General features: G+C 41.3%; 1 protein-coding gene across 4 annotated transcripts in view; it reads right to left on the bottom strand.

Moving 5' to 3' along the window:
• Positions 1-27,766, bottom strand: part of LOC142854945 (bifunctional heparan sulfate N-deacetylase/N-sulfotransferase 3) — a 127,494-nt gene that overhangs the window by 33,466 nt on the left and 66,262 nt on the right. For all 4 annotated transcript variants that reach the window (XR_012911387.1, XR_012911388.1, XM_075981453.1 and 1 more), the window contains exons 7-8: positions 2,717-2,899; positions 1,084-1,180 (exon numbers count right to left, since the gene is read on the bottom strand). Coding sequence is in view for 2 of the 4 variants with exons in the window: in XM_075981453.1 (XP_075837568.1) it covers positions 1,084-1,180; positions 2,717-2,899 (280 nt within the window). In the remaining 2 variants the exon portion in view is untranslated. The remainder of the gene's footprint in view (positions 1-1,083; positions 1,181-2,716; positions 2,900-27,766) is intronic.

The raw sequence follows: 27,766 nt of genomic DNA, 5'->3' as shown, positions 1-27,766 counted from the left end.
CTAATGTGTCTGCATTCAGTGTGGTAGGAGAAGCAACGGATCCTGCAGGGCTCTGATGCAAGCTGGCTCTGCCAAGATCCAGACAGAGGTGAGCAGTGATGACGGGGTTATGTGCTGCCCGAGCGAGGCCACTGAGGTAATTTCCAATGTTTTCCTAAGCATCCTTAGACTTTTGAGTAAATAAGGACAAGGGAACACACAATAGGAGGGATGCCTGCTGTTCTTACGCATACTCTCTTACTATTTGTGAATGCCATTAAAAACAATGACACGTCCAAGTCTGCTGATCTTGCACAGAATTCAAAGTCATCCTCAGAGGCGAGGAAAGGGACTGCCACGCAAGGCAGTTTTCGTGGCTGTTTTCTATGAAGACAGAATCCAAGGGCCTCCAACTAATTTATCATGCAGGATGCAGCTCAAATGTTTGGCATTAAAACTTCCACTGGGCTTCACCTGAATAGTGTGCTTCACAGAAACAAGAAGTTTATGGGGGAACAAATTGCATGCCAGTTTAAGAAGGTGTGCAATCGATTCCTCCTGGGTTTGAATCAACAGCTTGATAGCAGAAAGCTTTGTTTATGTCAAGCAATTCTGCTTGTCAAAGATTTTTTTATTTTTTGGATTGTAAAATAGAAGTTATCTCTGCAAGAATGTAAACTCTATCTGAAAAGTCGAGACCGTTTTTTTCCAGAAAAGATTTCTTATAAAGACCCAGGTTACTTACATATGTCTCTCCCTTGGCATTTGAGCAAACCTGTCAGTCACTTTCTAAACACAAAATCAGTTTTAGTTTTGGAAATGTTAAGTACACTTCTGGAGTAAGAGCCTTGGGGAAAAAAAAATAAGACATGCCAGCACACTGAGTGCTGTCTTTCAAATGACATTCATGCCCCCCCCCCCCGCACTTTTACACAGCCCTACAAAGCCTTAGAATGGTACCGGGCTGAAGAAGATGGCGTCAGAGTATGTTGTAATGTATGCTGTCGCTTCAGCAGCTTTACAGGAGGCTCAAGGTCCTGCTGCAATGAGGACTAATTGTCTAGTTGTTTTACTTTATTTGATAGTAGTATTAAATGTTCTTACCAGTTTTCTGGGGTCCGATTACCAAGAATTTTGGTAAACGATCACAGGTTTTTTCTTTAGACCAAATGTCTCTGTGGCGTTTGTCATCACAGGGGTTCTGTATGGGAGAGGAATATAGAGATGTTATGCGTGTGTGTGTGTGTGTGTGTGTGTGTGCATCCACTTTTGAGCTAGAGTCTCCAATCTTTATTTTGAGATAACCAAGGAGGCAGCATGATAAGCTAGGGGTCTCTTTTGGAAACTGAAAGCTGGGAGGTGGCCTTTGTGAAGCTCTGGATTTCTTTTAGTCCTTTGGTTGAGGGTGAGGGATTAGGATGGGGAGAGGTAGACATGTTTTCCTGCTCCTGGCAATTCAACAGTTAACCTCTCCCCTTCAAGATGTGAGCCTGTTGGGAATACACTATTCTTTCTGTTAGTCTACAGCATTTGGTTCTCAACCAGTGGGTCACAAACCCTTTGGCAAACCTCTATATTACAATTTGTAACAGCAGCAAAATTACGGTTATGAAACAGCAACATAAATAATTTTATGGCTGGAGTCACCATACATGAGGAACTGAATTAAATGTCACAGCATAGGAAGGCTGAGAACCACAGCCTAAAGGGAGATACACTCTCGAGCATTCACTAAAGCGCGCTACTTAAGGTTCCCTTGGACCTTATTATTATTTTTCTTCAAAGTAACTGAATCAGTCAATTCCTTCAAGCTACCTTCAAAATTTGGTAAATACACATCTGAAGATGTAACTTTACTGACTGTGATGCTGAAAGTCCCCCAATTTTAGAAGTGTATAATGAAGGTGAACTTTTAAATTACACAGATTACCTTTTGACAGACTGTGTATTTGTATCTAGAACATACTTTCTGCTAAGATACAGTGTACACATTAATGTAGGGGAAAGATTACAGCATTCATTAGTACTGTCTCATGAATGAGCAAGCAGGATCACCCTTTCCTTCTGGTCAGCTAACACTATAGATCTGTGACGTTAAATAGACTTGTTTATATGAAGCAAAGACAAGAGGGATGGATTTCTTTTAGTTGCGGCTCTGTACAACAGTTTGATTTAAACCACTCTCTTATAAGGATAGTGATTCGAGCTTAAAAATAAGGGGTGAACCCACTGGGGAAGTTGGATGTGTTTCAAGTGGCTAGCACTTGGTGATTTATTGTGGGTAAGAAGGATGCTTGTGACACCAACAAAAACCAATACAGCCTATCAGCACCGAGCTTCCTCCAGAGAACTGCTAATGTGGACTGGTATCTACAGACACGTGTGTGTGTGTGTGTGTGTGCATGTAAGGTTGACTAGATGGCCAACTGCTAAAACACTACCTATTTATCATTATCTGTTTTCAACTTTTGGCAGTCTGAACATTGACTTCTCGCTTCCGTTTGAAAACATCGCTGCCTATAGAATCCTTCACTCAATACTCTTTACTTTCGGATGGGGAAAGGTTAGCAATAATATAGGCCTACCATTCAGTAAGAAGTAGTTTCTCAGACCTTAATGTTTCCCAAATGTACAGTTTGAACTCAGATACTCTGAGTTCTCACATTTGGATAACGTCACACAACCACAAACAGTTTGTGGGACTAGCTATTTGTACCAATTATTGATCTGATTTTACCTGCCAGAGAGGGTCTTTCTGATCAGGAAAGAGCTCAAAATACTTGTGAGCCAGCTGAGCTGGAGGCAGGGTGTGAAGACGCAGGTTGGTCCAGGTCCGCACAAAGTTGGCTAGATTCACAAATGTATATAATCCCAGTCGGTCATTTCCATAGTTAGACAAATGGGTCATGAAAATACTGATCTGAAAAAGGTAAATAAACTTTGGCATAAACATGGATTATTTTAACACTAGAGGGCAGTATGATCATACCAACATTAGATTTAGCTTTTTGAATTAAATGGTCTGTATAAGGATTTTCAATTAAGACCTAAGAAAAAGTCACCTTGCTATCCGACATGAAATGCAGTCCCCACAACATAAGACGAAGCATCAGTATCCTGTACTTCACAGGGCAGAGTCTCCAGGCTTTCACGAGAAAAGTTCTGAACGCGATTATTCAGTTGTGTTCTCGCCCCTCTGCCTGAACAGATCTTAGAACTTTCAAAACACTTGGAGGGCGACTTTTAACTAGTGCCCAGCTTGTCAGCGCAGCCACAGCTCTCTGATGAGCCCCATCATTCTTATTATTTTCACTCTTAAAACCGAAGCCTTAAAAATTATCCTTCTGGCTCTCTCGCTCTCTCAAACAATCTTTCTCCTCCTCTCCTCACACTCCCCCACCTTCCTCCCACCCATCCCACCCCCATCCACTCCTCAGAGAGGGTGAGGCCTCCCATTGGGAGCCAACACAGTCTGGCTCATCACCTTGAGGCAGGACCAAGGCCCTCCCCGCTATATCTAGGCTGAGCAAGGTATAGCAAGAACCTAGAAACAACCTAGATGGTCCTCAATTGAAGAACAGATAAAGAAAATGTGGTTCATTTACACAATGGAGTACTACTCAATGATTGTTTTTTAAAAAAATGACATTTTGAAATTTTCAGGCAAATGGATGGAACTAGAAAAAAACCATCCTGAGTGAGGTAACTCAGACCCAGAAAGACAAACACGGTATGTACTCACTCATAAGTGGCTATTAGACGTAAAGCAAAGGATAACCAGCCTATGACCCCAGAGAAGCTAGGTAACAAAGAGAACCCCAAGAGAGACATACATGGAACCCCTGGGAAGGGGAAATAAGCAAGATCTCCTGAGAAAATTGGGAACATTGTCAGAGGAGGGAAGAAGGGGAGTGAAAGGAGAGAAGGGGAGGGGGAAGGAGAACTCGAGGAAACCAGATGGCCGAGATGGGTGAAGAACAGAGATGAGAGCAAGGAAAGAAATATCTAGATTCAGGGAGCTATTCTGGGGCTAGCAAGAAACCTGGCACCAGGGAAATTCCTGGGAATCCACAAGGATGACCCCAGCTAAGACCCTAAGCAGTAGTGGAGAGGATGCCTGCACTGGCCTTCCCCTGTGATCACATTGATGACTACCTTAAATGTCATCATAGAACCTTCATCTAGCAACTGATGGAAGCAGATGCAGAGATCTACAGCTAAGCACTGGGACAAGCTCCCGCAGTCCAGTTGGAGAGAGAGAGGAGCGATAATATGAGCAAAGGGGTCAAGACCATGATGGGGATACCCACAGAAATGGCTGACCTGAGCTAGTGGGAGCTCACTGACTCCAGACTGACAGCAGGGGAACCTGTAGAGTGACCTTAGGGTCGCCATTACAGTGATAAAGAAACCCAGAGCACAGCCTGTTGTGTAACAAACAATAGCTATTTATAGTATTATAGTCATTGATGCTCCTGCTAGTTTGAAGAAACATCATTTTTCTATTTTATAGCAGTGTTCCAGCAGCTCACCAGCTCAGATCTGCCACCCCTTACCCCTTATTTTTCTGCATCCATCTTCTGATCTTTTATATTAGGCAACATTCTACTGCCAGCGACCTGGGACTTCACTCATAGCTTCTTTTTTTAAAAAAAAATAACTTATTTTTATTTTTGTGTGTTGGTGTTTTGCCAGCGTGTATGTCTATTTGAGAGTATCAGATCTTGGAGTGATAGAGAGTTGTGAGCTGCCATGTGGATGCTGAGAATTAAACCCAGGTCCTCTGAAAGAGCAGTCTGTACCCATAATCACTGAGCCATCTCTCCAGTCCCCCCCCCCCCCCATAGCTTCTTAAATCATCTTTTTCACTGACCTGCCAGTGAGACTGGGAAGCAGTTCTCCCATTGATTTCCCTTCCAACACGGAGATATTTCAGCACAGCTTCAGGGAAAACACAATGAGAACTACTAATAACATCTTAGTGTATGGTCCTAATCTCTTCCTCCTCTTCTTCTTAAAGTTATCTAATTAACTGCGTTGAACTCTGCTCCTCAGGTCTAGAACAAGCACTTTCACTTGCTGAGGCTTCTTCCTGGCAGCCCAGTCTGTTCTTGTATGTGTATCTGATGCATTCACAGGGGCTTGAGTGGGTTTGCAGTCCTAGGAACATACGGAGACCAAAGGAAGGGATTAAGTTTTCTTTATAACTCTCCACCGCATTCCTTTGAGGTAGGATCTCTCTTTGGAAACAAATCTTGCATTCTTTGGCTAGGCTGTTTCTCTGAGCTTTGTTCTTTACCTGCTTGTCTCTAGGTGGAATCACCACGCTGATTCACTAATTTCAAACTACTCCCGCCTATATCCTTTCCCTAAATTTCACACGTGAACATCTAAGTATCGGCTTGGGGAGTCTTTCCTCATTAATTTATTTTTCTTTCAATTTATCTTAGCTTTCACAATCCTTTTGGACTGAGGGTTGACTTTCAGGACACTGGTGGGGAGTTACTCTTCTACATTCTCAGCCCAGACCCACACACAGGTTGACTGGGTGGTTTACCAGTGGCTTCCATACAAACATATGTCACACAAAGGGTTGTGAGATGATGCCCCTCTTTGTGAGTTTTCCCAGGAGCGAGTTTTCCGATCAAGATCTGGCCCTGATGTGCCCGCTGTGGGAGGGGCGAGGGAAGACAATGATGACACAATCATCAGTCTTCTTTGGCTGAGTGCAACTGAGAGTCCTTCAGTAATGAGGGAGTTTAGTGCTTGGGCAGGATCCTGACTTTGAGGCAGTCAGACACAATCCCTGATGGTAGCTTTTCTCCTTGGCTAAGCACATATACCAGGCGCCTGAACCTGCAGTGTTCTGCACCCTTAAGACTAGGTCTAGCAAATCTGATGTGCTCTATGATCGTCACAGTATATCTCAGTAGAGTGGCCACATGGTCACCATACCGTATACCACAGTCCTACCACCACACCCTCTGTACTTCAAGACATCAAACATCTTCCTACCTCATGTTTCCACTTATCTTCTGCTTCCCATCCTAAGAAATGCATCCCTGCATTTGTGCATGTAACTTGCTCCTCCTGGTGTACCCATGTAGGCTTCTTTCCACTTCATTGTACTTTGTGCTCTCTTTCAACAACTATTGCAGGATATTGCCTTTAATTGTTATAGAGTCCTGTCGCTAAATATGATTCATCAAGATCAATGACTATATTTTTGCCTTCTCTGACCAATTAAGGAAACACTTAAAAACCGAATTGAATAGGCTGCTAGTGTTTGTAGAACTGAGGTCTACTTATTAAATGTAGTCTTTCTTTTAATAGTGCTGGAAGGCACAAGCTACCAGGAATAAAAAGTAATCTCCAATCAGTGAGGATTCAACTTTTTCTCCTGCTCACTGAAGTCTCTGGTTACACTCTACAGGGGTTATGCAGGTAAGAGAGGGGCTAGGATACAGCTGGCATATGAGAGGCGAGTTTTGAGAACTTGGCCTATCGTCCATAGTTTGTGCTCTCCTGTTTTCCGTTGACAGTTTCGCATTCATGTTATTGCTCCAATGGCAGCAAACAGATGTGACTTCGATTTCAAAGGTTTACATTCACCGAGTTCTGTTTTAATTCTTGCCTTGCTCCATGCTCATCCTTCAATCATCTCAGAGGAAATTCGGCTGAGGAATGATCTTCAGAAAGGCCTTAACATTTTGAATTTGAGATCTGGCAAGCTTTAAAAGAGAGCCGCGAGGGCAAATCAATTGCTCTCAATTAGGGACAGATTTCAAAGGTACAGGGACGAGGTCAACGCAATTTAAAGCAATTTAGCTTGACCTGTTTTGTCTTCTTGGCCATTACTTGCTTAGCTTTCCTGACGCTGCGATCAGAACCACAACTTCAGCCCTTTGGTTACAAGCCAGTGACTGACGAATGAATGTCTCTGCTAGGTATCAGAAATAACGCTGCTGGAACGCATTGTTAATGATTTAGCTTCGGAACACATGTTCGTATTTCACGCGGTCATTCCAGCTCTGACACCAGCGATTTTCAATTAAGTCCGCATTGTGTCTCTGCCTTGTGCTGTTCTGATGTTGTCTCTCATTATTCTGGAAGACCCGACTTCAGCAGTTTAGGGAACAGACACAGTTGGTCTTGTAGCGTCAGACTTTCAGGAAGAGACTAAAGAACACAGTTACTGCAGACGATGGCTTCAGAGGCGATTAATTAGAAGAAAACCTTTCTTACGCAGACAGGCGCATACCTCATAGGTGTTGCTCGGTTTTGTAGCGCAAACATCTTCGTTCTCCAGCAGGAACCATTTTCCATCTTAGTTTTAAAGCCCTGCCCCTCCAGCATCATGAAAATGTAGAGAGGAAATTGAAATACATGTTTGAGAATGTGTCTAATTTAACTTCAAAGACTTGGGAGATGAAAAAGAAATGGAAAGAAAATGGACCACATGAAAATCTGACTTTGGTTCATATGTGAATGAACTGAATTTTGGCAGCCACAAGGACCGAACTCACTGGTGGGGGGGGGGCAGTTAGCACGCTAGCTCACAGGCTGAACCATGCCTGGAAGGGGAAACAACACATCAAACTTGTCCATTCATTTGTGAATGAAAAAGTATTACACTTTCAAAAGGTGGGAACGTCCCCTAAGTTTGTACTTCATTTGTTTACTATTCTTTTTTAATGAGCATACAAATGACATATTCAACTATGAATGCTGTGGATGGATTCCATTTCCTGTTTGGTGAGGAACCTCCACACTAGTTCTGCAGTGGCTGGTTTGAATTCCCACTAGGTAGCACTTTTTGCCTGTTTCCTTGATGACAGCCCCTTTTGACTAGGGCAAGAGACTCACAATACAGGGTTTTATTAGCATTTCTCTGATATCTAAGGATATTTAACATTTTTTTCATATATCTATTGACCACTAGAATTTTTACTGTTGAGAGCTGTCTATTCATTGGCCTATTTACTGATGGGATGATTTAAGAATTTGGCTGTTTAATTTATTGAGTTCTTTATTCTAGACATTAATTTAAACATACATTGGCAAAGGTTGCCTTCCATCTGGAGGCTATTCCTTCACTGTTTCCTTTGCTGTGCTCACTATGTTTCTGATTATTTAAAACTTATTTTTTTATTTAATTTATTTTACATTCTGATTACAGCCTCCCGTTCCTCCTCTCCTTTCATCTCCTCCCCAACCTCCCCTTTGCTTCCCCTCCTCAATCCACTCCGCCTCCATATTCACTCAGAGAGGGGCAGGCCTCCCATGGGCATCAATAATACATGGCATATCAAGCTACCTTAAGACCAAGCACCTGCCCCTATATTCAGGCAAGGCAGTTCTGCGTGGGGAATAGATTCCCAAGAGCCAGCCATAGCACCAGGGATAGCCTCTGCTCCACTGTCAGGCTTTCCACAAATAGAATAAGCTACACAACTGTCACATATATGCAGAAGGCCTAGGTCAGTCCCTTGCAGGCTCCTTGGTTGTTGGTTCAGACTCTGAGTTCCCATGAGCCAGGGTAGCTGTTTCTGTGGGTTTTTCTACACTATTCCTGATCCCCCAGCTCCTACAATTCCTCCTTCCTCTCCTCATCAGGACTCCCTGAGCTCAGTCTAATGTTTGGCCCTGGGTCTCTGAATCTGCCTCCATAAGGCTCTCTGCTGACACATGGAGTAGTCACCAATCAGATCGCCCGGCATGGCCAGTTCAGGCTATGCATTTACTGCATCTTAGTTGGGGCCATCCTTCTAGACTTTGGGGAATTTCCCTTGCATCAGGCTTCTACCAGATCCCATGAAGTTCCCCTTTCCAGTAATCTCTCTCAGCACTCTTCCCCATTTCCCCCCATTTGATCCCTTAAGTTACCATGCCCAGCTGCACCCACTCCACCCAGGAGATCTATACTTCCCCTTTCTAGGGAGATCCATGTGTATCCACTTGGACCCCCTTATTACTTAAACAATATTTTTAAATATTTATTTTCTTATTTTAAGATAGTTCCTTTAATCCAGTGTTTTTTGAGGAGTCATGGGAGTTCCAAGTTAGTTCAGAATTTTATTTCTTCATGTAGAGGGTAAATACTCAAACCACAAGGAAGAAGAGAATGAAGAAAATCCACCTGCTAGACACTGATGAAAGAACCCAAGATGCCCCACCTTTATTAGAAAGAACTGGTGTTTGGTTACCATACAAACTGCATGTAAGTGTTTCAACTGAAACATGGTATTTTAAACAATGATATTTGGCATAAAAATTTACCAGGGCCTAGCAGGGCAAGACAATCCTAGCTGTACAAGTAAGGCATGAAGCTGTGTAAAGATGCAGAAGAAACAAAAATATATAAAAAAGCTTAATCTTTGAGAGTCAAAACAGCAATGACCACAAACTGCAAAGTTGGCAGGTTATTCATCAGCACTGGGAAAAGTCATCGTAGGTGTGGTGGTTTGAAAAAGAATGGCTCCTGTAGACTCATATTTGAATGCTTAGTCATCAGGGCAAGCACAGATCGAGAAGGATTAGGAGGTGTGGCCTTGTTGGATGAAGTGTGTCACTGGGGGTGGGTTTTTAGGTTAAAAAACCCCAAGCCAGGCCCAGTGCCTCTCTCACCCTGCTGCTCGCAGATCTGAATGTAGAACTGCCAGTTCCTTCTCCAACACATGTCTGTCTGTGTGCCACCATGCTCCCTACTATGGTAATAATGAACTAACCCTTTGAAATGGTAAGCAAGCCTCAATTAAATGCTTTTTTAAAAATGGGTTGCTGTGGTCATGGCGTCTCTTCATAGCAACAGATGAATGATCAAGACAATAAGGGTCTCTAGCTCAGGGCAAGAGTTTAGTTCATGGAAGACTCTAAGCAGGTTAGATATCTATTTAAAAATAATTCGTAGTGGGTAATCTACATTTGACTCATATCTTGCTATTTAAATTCTAAATCTCGTAAAAATGTTATTTATAAAAAACATTCTATGGGTGATACTATTCTATATTACTTACTTCCAATTTCTTAGGAACTATGTAAACCACCTTGTTAAGCAGAACCAGCAGTTAGCATTGTTCACATGGTAAAATCATTAGTCCTTCCACATGGCACAAGCTGCTGAGAAAAGATCCGAGGGACTCGATAATGTTATGAAACTGAAGGTATATTTGTCTTGATTAAAGTGCAAACCAGTTAGACTTATAGAAAAATTTCAAAAATGTTTTGCTTTGACATTATTATTATTATTATTATTATTATTATCTTTCTTTTTTTGTGTCCAACATCATTTTATTTATTTTTTTTAATTATTTATTTATTAAAGATTTCTGCCTCCTCCCCGCCACCGCCTCCCATTTCCCTCTCCCTCCCCCGATCAAGTTCCCTTCCCTCATCAGCTCGAAGAGCAATCAGGGTTCCCTGACCTGTGGGAAGTCCAAGGACCGCCCACCTCCATCCAGGTCTAGTAAGGTGAGCATCCAAACTGCCTAGGCTCCCCCAAAGCCAGTACGTGCAGTAGGATCAAAAACCCATTGCCATTGTTCTTGAGTTCTCAGTTGTCTCAAGAGTCCTCATTGTCTCAAGTACATTATTATTATTATTATTATTCACAATCAAGTGACCTTAGACACAATGGAAACTGTGAAAGTGACATACAACTTTAAGTAAATGGTTTCATTAAATATTAATGACTAGGGAAGGCTACCTGTTGAAACAGAAAATTTGCCTTATTAATGGAAGTAGGGAAGGAAATAGGGCAGGGGAAGGCAGGGGTCTTCTGTCCCTTTTAGCTATTTTCTCAGTCTGACATTTTGTTTGCTTTTCTGTTCACCATTATATCACATGGAGGACTTTGGGTTGGGCATAGACCTTCATATGAGCACCTCAGCTCTAACACTAGATGACAAGGCAGACAAAAACCGCAACCAGATTTCTCTTACCACTGACTGAAATCTTCAGTGCCAGGAATGAACCACATCTAATAGGGACCCCAGGAAAACCCCTAAATAACTCAGGCTATTAGTTGCTCTCCACAAACTGATCGCAAGGCCTTGCTGCTGAAGAAACACCTACATATCTCATTGAACACAGGGAAGTAGAGCTGATGTCTAACTAGAACTCTAACTCCCATTGACTAGTGTTCATGGTACCTCCCCGTGCCCACAAAAGAAAATGTTTGAACTTTCTTTTCTTTCCTCCCTTCCTCTTTCCCTTTTTCCCTCTCTTCCCCCCTTTCTTCTTTTCCTTTTTTTGAGATAGGCTACCTTGGAACTTACTATGTAGACCAGGCTAGCCTTAAATTCACAGAGATCCTCCTATCTTTGCCTTTGTAGTCCTAGGATTAAAGGAATAAAGCATGTCCACCTTAGTTTGAACCTTCTTGATAACATTTTGCTAGAGTTAATCAAACATAAAAATGCACATTTGTATTTTCTCAAGGCTGAAAAGTATGCATTTATAGCGAGTCTTTCTTCTCTCCAGAGGCCATCAATTCAGTATAGAATTGCTTGTTCTAATAGATGTCAAGTCCTTTCCCTATGCATGCCAGGCTGAGAGAATACTTTGATTATGCCTATCCCCAGGAGAAGGAAGAGACAGGACACATGCTGAGTGTTATCCATGCCATATGAACAGGTACGGCTTTTGTTTTAGTTCTGTTAAGGGGGGCAGAGAGTTTTCGTCTCTGGTTTCTGAGGGAAAAGGGAATGGGCACATTTTTTTTCTTTTTTAAATCTGAGAGAGTCATTTTAATGCTTCTGAGATTGGAGGGAGGAGTAGATAGTGTCTTTCTAAAGAATTTTTCTAAGGAAAGAAACATCAAGGCATAGGAACCTTTGAAATACAGAAGGTTGTAAAAGAAGAGACTACTGATGATGTATGAACAAGAATCATAGGAACATGACTGGAGAGACGGAAACAAGTGACTGAGAACAAGAAGAGGCTCAGTTTAGCAAATAATAAAAATGAATGAAAGGAGAAAGCGAGCAAACCAGAATGGTTTTGCACTTAGAGGCCTTCGGTTGGAAACATCGCCGAAACAGCTACCGCATGAAATAGGCCAAGAGTCTGCCAGAAGTCTTAGTGACGTCTGTGGTGCTAGAAAACAACCAATGGAATGAAGGACAAACATCATATTGATGACTAGAGTTTGTAGTCAAGAGAGCAAGTGCTGCTGACGCGGAAACAGGGGCTGCGAACAGACGGTGTGAGGGTTCGCAGACTGAGGATTGACAGCTTCTGGCTGCGTGTGTCTGTTCATCTCACGAGAGCCACGAGGCACTCACTGGATTTCAGGATAGAAAGCCGGTTCCCTGTAAAAGACGCTGCAAAACCATGTGTCCCATTGGGGAAGTGGGCCACGAGACATCGCAGAAGTATTCTTAAAAGTGCTACTAACGGCCAGATGTGAGGCACATGACATTAATCCTGTCACAGGAGGCAGAGACAGCTGTTCTCTGTGAATTCAAGGCTGGCTCAGTCTACATATGGAGTTCCAGACCAGTCAGGGCTACACAGTAGGATCATGTCTCAACAAACAAGCAAACGACCACCCTCATTAAGTGTTACTGATAATTAAGTGAAGGGCATTTGTGTCCGGGTGACTGACTCTAGGGACATTCTTTAGAGGCTTGGAAAGTCAGTAAGAAATAAGGCATTATGGTGAAACTGCCAAGCATTTTGTGGGTGCTCATGAGGCTTCTTGAGCTGAAAATGGGGGTGGGAGCATTTAAACGCAAACATTGTATCTCGCAGGAAGGCTTAGCTTGGAAACATGAATGCTTCAGGACCACACTGGGCAGCGCTGCTGAGATCTCTGTGCAATGGCAGCCCACCAGCCAGCCGTGTGCAACTACGGATAGCTACTGCAAATGCTAAACAAAACAGCACATCATTTCCTGCATGGTTCATCAGATCTGATTTCGCTTGTACATATAAGTAGGAATCATTTGCGAAATGACAGAGCAGGATTTCCTGTGCAGACAGATGCTTTTTATATTTATAAGTCGGAGCTTCTTTCTTTCTTTTTTTTTTTCCTCCTTCTGAATGTTCTGGGAAACTGGAAACCGATAGGATTTTGCATATCAAGTTTAGTGTGACATATGGCGAAGCGCTCGCTCACAGTGTCTCCAAACTTTGCTGGTAACACTTTCCAGCCTGCGCAGGAAGCGAAGCTGTTCCTCTGACGCATTCCCGTTCCAGGGGAGGACCACAGAAAACATCCTGAAGTTAAACCGCAGAAATCATGTTTCTACAAAGAACAGCCCTCGATGTAAACCACAGCGGCCTGGAGAGCTTCAGCTGACGCTTCACTTTCAGTTGTTAAGTTGTGAGCAAAATATTCCACAGCGTCCCGATAACGGAGATGCCGTGAAGTCCATGTGCCAGCTTCTAGCTAGGCAGAGAAGCCAAATAGTGCATCTGGGATTGAATTTTCTGAGGGGCAGCGGCTGAGAAATCAGCCTGTAAATCTTATGCTGGAATTTTTAGTTTTATGAAGGCACATCAAGAGAAGCCCACATCCATTGAGAACTGGAAGGGGGTAGCTAAGGAGGTGCCCCTTCCATAAAGTAATTGTGTTATGTTCCTCCCGTGCAAGGAGGAGAGGACACTGACTACAAATGGGCCAACCTAGCATTGCCCAGGGCTGTGCGTTTGAGGCGGAACGGCTCTGAGCTGCCACAGACCTATGCTTCCTCAGTTCTTCGGGCACTTTTTATGTCTTTTCCTTCTGTCAGCTTTCATTTCCCACTGCTGCTGTTGCTGCGTTCTTTCACTCAGGTCCAAATTCTTTTCTAGAATGTACCCTCCCTTTCAGATGAGTAGCCCAACTGAGAAGTGTGGATGAACTCTGTTTTTTAAAAAAGTGAAGGTCACAAGTGTGGACCAGGGTCATTCTGTCATCTGAGTCCAGTGATAGTAGAATGTAGGTATTTTTCTATTTGTTTCCCTTTCGTGAAGCAATGAAATTGTTTGAAATTTCAGTTTCGTCATTTGTAAAATATCCACTAAGGTCAGATAAGGCCTATAACATACATACATACATACACACACATACATATAGACTATATATATAGACTAGTAATCACCAACTTCAGCGAGGACTTGTATGAGACGGCACAGAGCTTTTGTTGGCTGAATTAGCACTTAGCTTCTCTATTTCCCCTTTCAAGGTCTACTATTCCTTGCTTAGTTCTTTGTTCAAGGTTTCGGCTATTGGAGGGAGGAAGTGAATTAAAGACAGTCAAGCTACACGAGTAGTGTTTACCTCTTCTCTCACAAACTTTTAGCTGGTGTTAATGTTCTGAAGTTTGAAGAAAAGGATTTGTTTCTAAATCTCAAAAAAGGCTGCAATTATTTTGTCTTAAAATATCTGTGCATGTGTGCTAATTAATAATTTGACAGTTAAGATATTTTATAATATGCTGTTACCACAGTGTTCATAAGCATGGTTTTAAATAGTCACAGTTTTAAAGCATTTTCTTTCAGTGGGACATTGACCTTGTTTCTATTTTTCTTTTTATCATAATTAACATTATTTCCTGTACTTTGTGCTGTTGCCTTAGAAAGTCATTTAATAGTGAAACCATAGCATGGCAGAGTACAAAGACAGAAAGCGGAGACCTCATGGCAATGACTATCGGCTGTTCCACCAGGGCCTCTCCATGCTTGTCTTTTTTTTTCATGATCCATCTCTCCCACCCCTAGAAAGTGTTTTTAAAAATAAGACAGTATATATTTTGTCACATGTTGAGGACATTTGCTTTGTTGAATATATTCATGTTTAGGTTTGTTTTTATTTTTGTGATTAGATTAATATTAAACATATGTTATCAAGAGTAAAGAAAGAGGAAAGATGGTTCAGCAGTTAAGAGCACTGACGACTCTTCCAGAGGACCAGGGTTCAAACCCCAGCACCCACATGGCAGTTTACACCTGTCAGTAACTCTAGTTTCAGGGAACTCGACACCCATGGCAAAACACCAATGCACATAAAAAAAAATCTTAAAAAAGGGCAAAGAAATATATTTTTATTAGATTTTAAAAAATTACCAATCCAAATTCCTACTCCCTCCCCGCCTCCCATTCCTTCCACATACCCTCCTACCTCACGCCCCTCCAATCCTAAGAGAGGATAAGGCACCGTACCCTGTGGAAGGTCCAAGGCCCTCCCCACTACATCCAGGCTGAGCAAGGTATACATCCAAAGAGAATATGACCCCAAAAGACAGTACAAGCAGTAGAGACAAATCCCAGTGCCACTGCCAGTGGCCCCTCAGTCTGCCCTAGCCATACGACTGTCAACCACGTTCAGAGGGACCAGCTTGGTCCTATGCTTGTTCCTTCCCAGTCCAGCTGGAGTTGGTGAGCTCCCATTAGCTGGAGAGTTGGCTCAGCCATTAAAGGCTAGGCTCACAGCCAAAAATATAAGAGATATATTTTTAGTTGTTTCTTCTTTTTACAAAAAACCCACATGGTTAAACTGTTTCCCTGCTTACCACCTTGACTAACCCCCACGTATACCTGTGGAGTCTGCCCAGAACTACCCTGAGATAAGACCACTTTAGACACCCCATTTGCAAACCAAACTATAGTGGCCCCAAGATTGAATATCAATCAACATTCAAGTAACCCACATGATGGCAGGCTGAGATAAGACCAAACAAGGATCTAAACAACCACTCGGCAAAGGAGGAAACAGAAAGTCACCAAGAACTACCACCGAAGACCTAATTCCAGATGTCTAGGTCCAATTACAAAAACAAAATGAATAAAGAAGAAAATACGTCTCTCCCTCAAATTAACATCCATAGTGCACTGATTTTTGAGATAAACACCTTTGATAACACATAGGAAAATGACTTAAAATACCAATTATCAGTATGTTCAATGATTTCAAAGAGGAGATGAATGAGAAACACAAAAACACAGTTGAACGAAATAATGAAAACAGTTCAAGATAACAAAATGGAATTAATAAAGACAAAGAATCTCTGAAGAAAAGTCCAAATGAAATAAAACTCTAAAAACTTGGGAAATCAAACAAAGAGCAGGCAGGAATGTACAACCAACATAGAATCATGTGGAAGAGAGAACGGTAGGTCTTGAAGACAAGGGAGAGGAAGTGGATCACTTAGTCAAAGAAAAGAGTAAATGTCAAAAGTCCCAAGAGAAGAACATACAGGAAATCTGAGACATTAAAAAAATACCAAACCTGCAAATAGTAGATATACAAGAAGGAGCAGAAACACAGCTTAAAGGCACAGAAAATATTTTCAACAAAATCATAGAAGAAATTTCCCAAATCTAAAGAAAGGGATGCTTGCTAAGGTGCAAGAGGCATTCAGAACACAAAGCAGCCAGAACCGAAAAGAAACTTTCCAGAACACACACAAATCAAGCATGAAATGCAGGGCAAAGAAAGGCTGTCGAGAGCAGCAAGAGAGAAAGACCACGCCACACAGAGAGGCAGGCCTATCAGACTAATAGCTGATTTCAGTGGAGACTTTGGAAGACAAAAGTTCTGTAAGTTCTAAATGACCACATATGCCAGCCCAAACTTCCAAACTGAGCAAGACCATCAGCTGTAATTGAAGGAGAAAGAAAACTTTTCACGATAAGAACAGTCTTAAGGAATTTTATGTTCACAAATAGTCCTCTACTGAGAATATTAGGAATACTTTGGACTGAAGAGATGATTAAAACATACTAAAGCGGGCACAGCGAGTACATCCCAGAACAGTTAACACCAAGAAAACAGCATCACTAAACATCATTTATTACTAACTCCCAATTTTAACAGTCTAAGATCCACCCACAAAAGACAGAGACTAACTGATTGGATTAGAAATCATAATCCATCTTTTTGCCTCCAAGAAACCCAAGTTACCACCAAGACACCATCATAGGATGGAAGACGGTATTTCAGAAAAATGAGTGGAGGCAGGTGTCGCTATTTTAGTATCCGATAAAGTAGTTTTCAAACCAAAACTAATCAGAAGAGGAAAGTAAGAACATTTCATACTCATCCAAAGAAAAATCCACAGAGAGGATATTATAATTATAAACATTTCTATACCAAACACAAAGATATCCAATTTCATAAAACCAAACATTAGATATAAAAATCACAGATTGACCCCAATGCAGTCCCAGTGAGAAGCTTTACCAGCTATATGTCTGAGAGCCACTAAATTTCTAGAATATGCACAGAACAGAAAAATCTGAACAGCAAGAAAACAAACCAGTTAAAAACTGGAGCATGCATTTAAATAGTTCTTAAAAGATGAAATACAAATGGTTTAGATTTTGCTTTTTAAATTTCTTTGCATTGATTTTGTTTTGAGACATGGTCCCCGTTTAGGTAGCTCTGATTTTCTTGGAACACATAGACTAGGCTGGCTTTGAATTCACATTGGGATAAGATGAAATCTCAAAGTAGTTTTAACTTGAATTTCCTTGATAGCTAAATACATCAAACAATTAAAAAACCTAGGTGCTTGTGGTGGCTCAAGTCTTTAATCCCAGCACTTGCAAGACAAAATGCCCAAGATCAAAAATCAAAAAATCAAAGATCAAAGAAACAAACTGCAGCAGATGCGGGTGCTGCGTGTGCAGACAGGGACCACTGACTTATTCATTGCTAGAGGGAAGGGAAATTAGCACAGCCACTGTGGAAATTGCTGTCGATTTCGAGCTTCCTCAAAAAGCTGAACCCAGAGCTACCACATGATCCAGCCCTACCACTCTTGGATATCTACCTGAAGGACTTTATCATGCTTGCACACGTATGCCAGGAAATCTGAAGTGTGCGTCCTGTAAACAATGGTGAAATTTTCAGATTTTGTCTTTATGTAGTTACTCTACGTCTTTTGATTAGGAATTTAATTTGTTTGCATTTAATACTACTTACTGCCAATAGCAGGCACTGTCACCATTAGTGTGTGCTTTAACCTGTCTTTGTAGCTATCTGACCCTTTGTCTTTCTCTGCTGACTTCCTTCGGATTTCTAGTTTTTACTGTGATACACTTTGGTTCATTTTCATTTTGTATCTTATGTAAGCATTTCCCTCGATTCTCAAGGCATTAAAATCAGCAAGTCCAAGCTGACATTCTCGGCTCATAGCAATTTTACCTTCAACTTCGGTAAAACGGACTCTTTGCTCGTTCGTTTCTCCATTGCTACCGCAGAATACATCTTTTAAAGCTGTGTGATTTAAAAGGCATTCTCTAGTTACACATTTTCCACACTCTAACTTCTACATCATGGCTCAGTGATGCGCGCACTCCTTCCCTAGGGTCATAACGCTCTCTCGGAGTTCTCACTGGAGAGTGCCGTGTTTTCTTACTGCAAACTAGCTCTCGACTGGAAGAACCCCTTTCACCCTTTTTGTGAGGCCAATAAAGCTTATTGCATTTAATTGAGAATGTCTTTATTTGTTTTTGATAGTTTGAAATAGCCTTTATTTTTGAAGGGCAGCTTTGCTGGAGGTGGTATTCTTGCTTGCCCGCTTTTTTTTCTTCACTAAGCATTTTCAATTGACACTCCCTCCCCACAACACTTCTGCCCTTGAAGATTTCTGTGGAGAAATATGCTGGTAGCTTTTTAATGAAGGCTCTCTTTAGGAAGGCTCTCTTTCTTCTGCTACTTTCAAAATCCGTCTTCATTTCTGACATTTTGCTCCTAACGTGTGCTGCTGAGAAACTCCAGTACTTTCTGGGGTTTGTAGTCGTCTTGTGTCTTGGTGTCTATTCCCTTTTCTGAGTTGGGAAGGTTTTAGCCATTATTTCTTCAAATGAGTTTTCTCCGCCTGCCCCCTTCCGCTATCCAGTAACTGTTTGATGTCTTGCCCTTAGGCTGTCTTTTCTTATTTACCACTTTTTTCTTTCTGACTGAAATCAGTCCTCCGTTTTGATTATGGTAGTGCTTTTTGCAGTTTCAGTGATTTGAAGCAGGAGAGGTTTGGAAATGTTAAGTGGATAATTCCAGAACCAGACAACCCATAAGCTTTAAGTTGTAGTCTAAGTAGCACAGTGGCCTCTCCTGCTCCACCCTGGCTGTGTGTCTTTGCCTGGGCACCCATCTATGTTATCCATCCGTCTTTTTCATAAGTAGCTGGCAATCCATCATAGCAGACACTCTATGTTAAGAGTTGTGTTCAATAACCTTTATTTTACACAATAATGAGCAAAGAAACAGGTAATGATGCCAGTAATTTTGGTATGTTAACGAGTGGCCACAGACTCTTCATTTAAGCGAAAAGAGAAAGGTCTCAATTAGAAAGGGCAAATATCATGCATTAAAATTGGTGAGAAATACAAACTTCAGTCTTACATCCATGACATTTTGAGGAAGGAAAAACAAATTTATGCTGTTTTTATGGACTTTAAGCTTCATAATTTAGAAGTTCCGTGCAGGATAAATTATTAATAAAGAGAGAAAAGGCACTGGGTTTGTATATCATGAATAGGAAAAGCACAACATTCACAGGTAACATGAATCTTCAGTTTCAGGCTTGCACAGGAGTTTTGGGATGTGTCTCCATGGGAAAGAGATAATGGGATGCTCCAATTTCAAATAGCCCAAGCCTGTTTTCTAGTCCTCCATCTGCTCGATCATGTAGGCTATTACACTCCTATAGTGAATTATTCAGTTTAGTGTTTGCATTCTGTAGCTCCAATATTTTATTTGATTCTTTTTTTACTTTTTTATTCTTTTTTAAAAACACTTTTCAACTTTTTGAAACTTTGATACTGTTGAAGGCCCTTTGCTCTTGAGTTTGGTCACTATCTCTAGGATACTTACTGTGCATTTTCTGCAGGTAATTCTTCTATTGACATTTTTAGGGTATGTTTCTGGATATTTATTCTGATTTTTTGATTTGGCTCTGATTTCTTGCTTCTTCAAGCACATTATTAATGTGTGTTAAGATTCATATTTTTTTTCATAAAAAAAGCTCCCTGTATTTTGGATATCAGCGGGGCTAGATACCTGAAAGTCCTCTCAAACTGTGGTGTGGCCATTTCTCCCTCTTCCTTCTCTTTAGCTTGTTTTGGTTTATGTGTGTGTGTGTTTGTGGATATGCATGTGTGTAGAGGGCAAAGGTTTATCACTGGTGTCCTCTCAATTACTCCTCCCTTTGGTTGTTGAGAGACAAGCCTCTCACTGAAACTGGAGCTACCGACTGCTAGACAAGTAGGTCAGTGTCATAGTTAGAATTTCCATTGCTGTGATGAAACACCGTGACCAAAAGTAAGCTGGGGAGAAAAGGCTTTCTTCAGCTTACACTTTCATATCAGTGTTCATTACTGAAGGAAGTCAGGTCAGGAACTCAAACAGCACAGGAACCTGGAGGCAGGAGCTGATGCCAACACATGGAGGGGTGCTGCTTACTGGCTTGCTCCTTGTGGCCTGCTTTCTTACAGAACCCAGGACCGCCAGCCCAGAGATGGTACCACTCATAATAGGGCTGGGCCTTCCCTGAATGATCACTAATTAAGAAAATGCCCAACAGACTTGCCTACAGCTGGATCTTATGGAGGGATTGTCTCAATTGAGGATCCCTCCTCTCTGATGACTCTAGTGTGGGTCCGTTGACATAAAGCTAGCCAGCACAGTCAGTGAGATCCAGAGAACCTCCTGTTTCTATTCCTCAACTGTTGTTGTCATGAGCACCTCTCCCTGTATCTAGGTTTTTATGTAGTTACTGGGGATATGAACTCAGTCAGACACTTTGCTGACTGAGCCATCATCCAGACCAGATTCCCTTTTTTTACAAAAAAAAAACCCAACTGAATTTTAAGTACCTTTCCCATTGTGATAAGTTACTGATTTTTTTCAGGGTTTTTGACCCTTTGCTCCCTTTAACATCCTTCTGCCATACTGTATGACTGAGTCCATAGCGGACTGAGGGCCACAAGGAAACTTTCTTGATCTCAGTAGGCTCAGGCTTTAGATATGTCAAGTCCAGCTAGTGTTCTAAAATAGGCGATGTAGAAAATGTCTTAGCCAACTCCAGAAAGCCAAACTGTTGTGTACAAGCTATCTCTTTTCCTCTTCACTCCTTGCTATGATTTTTCCCCCCAGTTAGATTTAGGGATGACAGAAATCAGGAATGTTGAAAGTGTCTCCAGTCTCCTCTCCCCTCTCCAAGGAGAAGCTAGGAGCTAGGGGTTTTCTCCCACTTGTAGACAGAAGTAAGATGAAGGCCAAATGGGTTCTGTCATGTCTCCTGCTGACTTCATGTCACCTGGGGTCCAGCAATTTCACTTGTCCCTGGATTTCTCACAAAGGGAACTGGTCTATAAAGTGTGCAGCTGATGTCCTCACAGGAGGCAGGAGGGTCCACACTCCCATTCTAGCCCCTTTCCTGCTCTGCAGCCTTAGGTTGCATCTCATTAGAAGGTGGGTGTTGTCATGTTGCATTGCTGACTGGTCCTCCATTGCTGATGCTGTCTGATTTGTCTGTTAATAAAAATGGTCAGCTTTACCCAGTATGAGGGGTCACTTTTTTTTATGTACTTAACATGCAGTCTTTGAGGGGGCTGGAGAGATGGCTCAGAGGTTAAGAGCATTCCCTGCTCTTCCAAAGGTCCTGAGTTAAATTCCCAGCAACCATATGGCTCACAACCATCTGTAATAAGATCTGGTGCCCTCTTCTGGCCTGTAGGCACACACACAGACAGAATATTGTATACATAATAAATAAATAAATATTAAAAAAAACATGCAGTCTTTGGGATGAAGCTTTGTGAGTATAAACACACTATGTCTCAACCACATTTCTTCTGATAGTTCTAGCAATTACTGATTCTTATCTGAATCAGTTGTCGTTTGTTCATGGTGGTAATTTTCATATTTTCAGTATGTCTGCAATATTACTTATTGATGTTGGAATAAATCAATTTTGGTCATTAAGAGCCTGTTATAGCTGACTTTTGTTTTAATTAAAAAAAACACTATTTTGTGAGTGCTCTTCATCATCATTACTGATGCAAGATATTCCAGACTGAATTTGTATTTTCCAGGTATCTAACTTGGAGTGAGTCTTTACTCCAAAAAGCTTAGTTACTTTTGGGGAGAAATAACATTGATTTTAACATGTGGGTACTTGCCCTTGCCACTGGATGCTAATGATGTCATGTGACTCTGGTTACCTGGATGCCACTGATGTCATGTGACTCATTTGGTTGCCTGGCTACTATTGATGTCAGCTGACTCTGGTACCAAAGTCTGGACCCTTTGTTCCTATTGATCTCCTTACGTCAGATTTCAGTACCCCGAGTCTCCTTTCTCTCCCTCTCCACAGTTCCCCAGGGCAGTGTTTTAGTCATTCAGTGTCCCAGACAATACATGGAAACTGTTCTGTAATTCTAGTAAAAGAAGAGAACGCAAAACTGTTTTACAAATTGAAAATTTCCATTCAGCTTCTTATCCTTTTATTTTACTGAATACATGCAGTCCACATGCTGTACTCAGAATCATCTAAACTATTTTTCTATAGTATATGAAAACTGTAACATTCTAAGCAGGTCACTTCCTCATTGCTTCCCCCTCCCCACACTTTTCATTTATTCCACCAGAATCAAAGTTGTGTGCACTACAACGCTTCTTCCGTCTGTGTCCTTCACCTCAGCTCCTCCAAGCCACTTGGGAGTTCTTCTCTGATGTTCTCTTCCCGTATCTCCCTTCAGATAACTTGATGAACATTTAGGGACTCTCTGTGTGCCTTTTAAAGTATATTGCAGAAATCAGGCTGCACTGAGAACTCTTTCTCTCCTCTGTGTCTCTCTTTGTGTGTGCGTATGTGTGTGTAGAACTGAACACAATCTCTGTTTTTAAGTTGCTCACTAGTTTCTGTAGCTGGAACAATGATGACTTAACTAGTCTCTAACAGATGGATATTCAAGATATTTCCACTACATGACTTTGATAGTTACTATATATTTCATTTTAGGAGTGAAAAGTAGACCCTGTAATATGTCTTTCTGTGAACTATGACCTCTAAAATCCAAAATGCTGCACCAGAGGTTTTGAGTACACTGTTTTCTGAGTCTGTATCTTTTACCATGTCTCATAGCCACGGGGGCACATGTGGGCCAGCTTCCTAAGTCTTGCTAAAAGATTGTTTGCCATTCCTTTTTTTTTTTTAAAAATCTGTAGACAAAAGAAATGGTGTTTCAAAATAACTTAATTTTATGTCTTATTATTTGGAGAAGAACTTAGCATCTTTTCGTAGATTTGAAGGTTTTCCCGAGGTCTCCTTACATATTTTGTTGGGAGAGACTACAAATTCAATCATGCACACCTTCCTGAGTTAACACAAATTCTATGGTTAGGTTTTTAAGACAGATTTTTAACTTAAAACAGAACATTCGCTGGCAGGAGAAGATAACGAATTGCCATCCACCGAGAAAATACCACATGCCAGAAGTTTTTAGGCCATTTGTGAATATAAGACAGAAAGAAGCACTACCTTTTAAATCAAGGAGCAACAAACTATGATAAAAGATGGAAAATTAGTTAGAGTATCATGGCAAAGTTGTGTTTAAGTTATCATTTCATAAGATAATAGAGGAGAAATCTATGCAGTGTGAGGGAACTCCTTAGAAAGATGATTCATGAGCTAGGATTTCAGTAAAGCATCCAGACTTGAAGTTATCATTAGTTCATGATGTCACAAAATAGCACCTGTGTTCAGAGTGTTGAAGGATATGTACAAGAGATTAGCTTCTAAAAAGAGTCTTGAAAAGTGGGAAGACACCCCATGTGACATTGGGGAGACACCCAACTTGACTTTGGGGAGACACCCAGTGTGACTTTGGGCAGACACCCAATGTGATTTTTCTCCCCAAGTGAAAGATGTTTCTGTTTGTGCTGAAAGTTATGGGACACTTTCAAGGATTAACTAAGACATAACAACATTCATTTCTTTGATCAATTGAACTTGTACTTGTTTTGAAGGTAAGATTCCCAGAAAGGGAGCTGTGGGCTTTTGGTATTATAGATCATGCCTACCAATCAGTTGTTGATTTATCTAGAAATTGCTGCCATCAATTCCAATAGCAACTTGTTTTACAAAGCACAGTAGCCCATTTCAACATTCACTGGCTCTTGGGTGATGCACAATGATAAATTTTTTGTTCTCTCCAGCATTCCTAAGGTGCTCAGGTTAAGCCAAAGAATGCCACTTCCTGTCCGATGCTCCCTCTTGGAATGCATACCCCATACTGCTGGAGCAAACACAAAGCAAAGTCCAGGACCATGAAGACTCTATTGGGTTACACCAAGACTCACATCTAGCTGTGTTAGTGGATGACTGATTTGGATAAGCTACCTTAAATACTGTTTCAGCTGGACTCGGAAGGAACAAGCATAGGACCAAGCTAGTCCCTCTGAATGTGGTTGACAGTTGCATGGCTGGGGAAGACCGAAAGGCCACTGGCAGTGGCACTGGATTTATCTCTAGTGAATGTACTGGCTTCTTGTGATCCTATTCTCTTTGGATGTATACTTTGCTCAGCCTGGATGTAGTGGGGAGGGCCTTGGACCTTCCACAAAGCAATGTGCCTTACCCTTTCTTAGGATTAGATGGGGGTGGAGTGGGAGGGTATGTGGAAGGAATGGGAGGAGGGGTAAGAGCAGAAATTTGGATTAGTATTTTTTTTTAAATCTAATCAATTAAAAAATCCGCTTTACTGGGCATTCATGATGGTTTTCTGCTATTTTCTTAGATCTTAGATTTTCCTTCCTTCCTTCCTTCCTCCCCCCCCCCCTTGCTTTTTTGTGACAGGGTTTCTCTGTGTGGCTGCTGGAACTCACTAGGACGGCCTTGAATTCACAGAGACCTGCCTGGCTCTGCCTCCTTAGTGCTGGGATTAAAGGTGTGTACCATCACTATCCAGGCCTGGATTTTTAAAATAATACCTAACCCAATGATTTCTGCTATTATTAAGTGCGGGAGTAGGAAGAGTAGATTATGCTTCCTTTGGTTTTCTTAATTTCACCGTGGCAATTGATTATATAATAGCACAATCAGTCAGTAGTGAAAACATTAATGATAGCAAAACCAGAAATTCTCTGGAGGGCAGGGAATGTGTCAAATACGAAGTTTGGGCTTTAACAGTATGTGTGTCTTATCAATTTTTAAGTAATGCCAATCAAACTTATTATTCAAAGAAGGTACAACAAAGTTGTTTGCTCATAGTTCCTACAGAGCCCATGAGGGCTCCACCCATCATCACCTGTAACAGACTTTCTCTAAAGCACTGAAAAAAACCAATGAAGTGATAGTTACCTTTTCCCAGATCATGACCTGAAATTTTCAACCATTTATACACTTCCCCACTACCAGGTATCCGAGGCACATTACGAACTACTGTCCTTAATATAAGGTCATTTCAGCTGTACGTAAAAACAGCATACTACCTTGGCAGATACCCTGAACTGGCACCAGGAAGGATGAAATCCTCATCAGAGTACTAACAGAATGACCTTGAGCAGCTCAAGTCATCTTCTTGAAATTCCACCTAAATCAAGAAGTTGCTTGGCATCCAGGGTAGTTTCTGACAGCACACACATAGCGTGTGCCTTTCTGTATCTGCATTCCGCAGGACCAGTGACTACCATCTTTATGCCCATTATCCATTCTTTGTCCCTTTCAACTTGATACACTCACTTTTTCACCGTGTCCTCTCTCTATACACTCTTTCACCATGTTGCCAACACCCTTCTACCAAAATTCCCCCTCCCACCCACTACTCTTCCATCTCCATCAGAAAGTGTCAGGCCGCCCATGGGCATGAACAAAGCATGGCACATCAAGTTGAGACAAGGCTGAGCTCCTCCCCTTCAAGGCAGGGCAAGGAAATCCAGCATGGGAAGCAGGTTCTTTCTATAACAGAATCTACACAGAACCTGGATTTAAATCCCAGTCATCAAAACACCTGTGTTCATCTCATGTCAGAGGTTCCTGGCTTGTGTTACTGGAAATTGTAAGACAGCCAAGGTTTTCTCTCTTGTCATGCCTGTTCATCATTGTGCTTTTCTAATTGTGTTATAGTCACTTGATTGACACTTCTTTTCAGCCACGAAGAATACGTGGATAGTAGAGTCACAGAAGGCTGTTCACTTTAAATAGAGTTTTGTCTTTGCTGTTTTCTTTTCAAAGCTTAACTCTGAAGTGCACTTAATTGTAGCCACCTCTCACCCAACATTGATGTTCTTGCACCTTCAAGTGTTAATGCAAGGAGAAAAACTTTAAGAGGTCTTTAACCACAGCCCTGAATGTATTTCCCCTTCCCATCAAGTGTATCTGAATATACTTAACTTCCATGTTTCCAATACTCGTCTACCTTTTCTTTGGAAACAAGATCATTTAATATTTTCAGAAAATACCATCTTTAATTAAGGCCCATGTTAATGTGATTGTCTAGTGGCCATCTTTCAAGTCCACTATAATTAAAATCCCCATCTTTCTTACAACAAACACACACTATAATCTGATAAGGACTTTTTCATTCCCATTCTGACCTAATAAAACATTTCACCCGCTAAATTCACACATGCTTCATTGAAGCTGGAGTTTTTGAAGGCTGAACATAGCTTTCTTCGACCATTTAAGTTCGGTCTGAGAATTCCTGGGAAGCAAGCCCTGTTCCTCACTTTGGCCATCCAGGCAGCCACCACTAATGATAGCACATGTCTTCACTGCCAGAGTCACAGGCACCTGTCTCCACCAGGTAAAGAGAATTCCTACCCTAGATTGTGTCTTGTGTACCAAAAGAGGTCATCTCAGATCACTGTCTATCTCATGGAGCATGTCAAAAGATCCTAGTTAGTTTGAACCAATTCTTCTTTACTGAAAATAACTATCTTAGGGAAGTTTTCCAATCTAGAAAGAAAAGTTTGTATGTTTGTCTAAACTGGCACTAAGGTCAACATAATCTTTGCTGTTAGAATTTTTAGGTTGAAATGTATAGATTTTTCTTAATAAAAATATTACTTATCAGATAATAGGTAAAAATTGATATAAGTTCACTATATATGAGTGACTGATTTTAAAATTTCTTCTGGGTTGAGTGGAGATTATTTGGTTCACAAAGTTCAGACACAATAATACCAGGGGTTTTTCAAATATTACATCACCAATGGGTAGATAATCACACAGACTGGTTCCCAGTGAACTGCTCCACCAGAAGCTTGTAGAATACGGGTTCAAGAATACATCGATGAAGTCATTTCACAGGTATTTAACCGAGTCTTTGGTTCAAACTACAAACTGGTGAACTTCCTTTACCAACACCATACTGGTTAGATTGAGCAAAAAAGAGAGGGAATCCATACAGAGTAATTAAAAATAAAGGTAATCTAGAAGAAGGGGGTATTTTTGGAGCACAAATCAGAAATGTCTACTTAGGGAGGGTTTAGAAGCATGGTAACCTTCCTAAAGAATGGAGATCACAATGGCTCCTGGGTGTGAACTCACGCAGAGGTTACCAAAGACTGAGTTCCCTTTCCATCCGTCTCATTTTCTAGCTGCTGAAATATAGACTTGCTTTTGAATAGAGTAGATGAGGAAGAATACTTGCTGTTTTATTTATAGAGCCTGTAAGATTAAAGTCCAGCTAAGGCTCTTTCAAATATTATTGTTTATTTCTGTCTTATCCAATTTTTATCCTGATAGGAAAAAAAATCGTTCTTTTTGGAGATAATTGCAATTTTCCATCCTGATTTTTCTACAGTCCGGGGCAAATCCATATATTTGAAAATCGATTTGATCTCTGTTTT

This window comes from Microtus pennsylvanicus, chromosome 7 (assembly GCF_037038515.1).
Source record: "Microtus pennsylvanicus isolate mMicPen1 chromosome 7, mMicPen1.hap1, whole genome shotgun sequence".
NCBI lineage: Eukaryota > Metazoa > Chordata > Mammalia > Rodentia > Cricetidae > Microtus > Microtus pennsylvanicus.
Note: the sequence above shows the minus strand (reverse complement) of the source record. Positions and strands in the feature narration are given on the sequence as shown.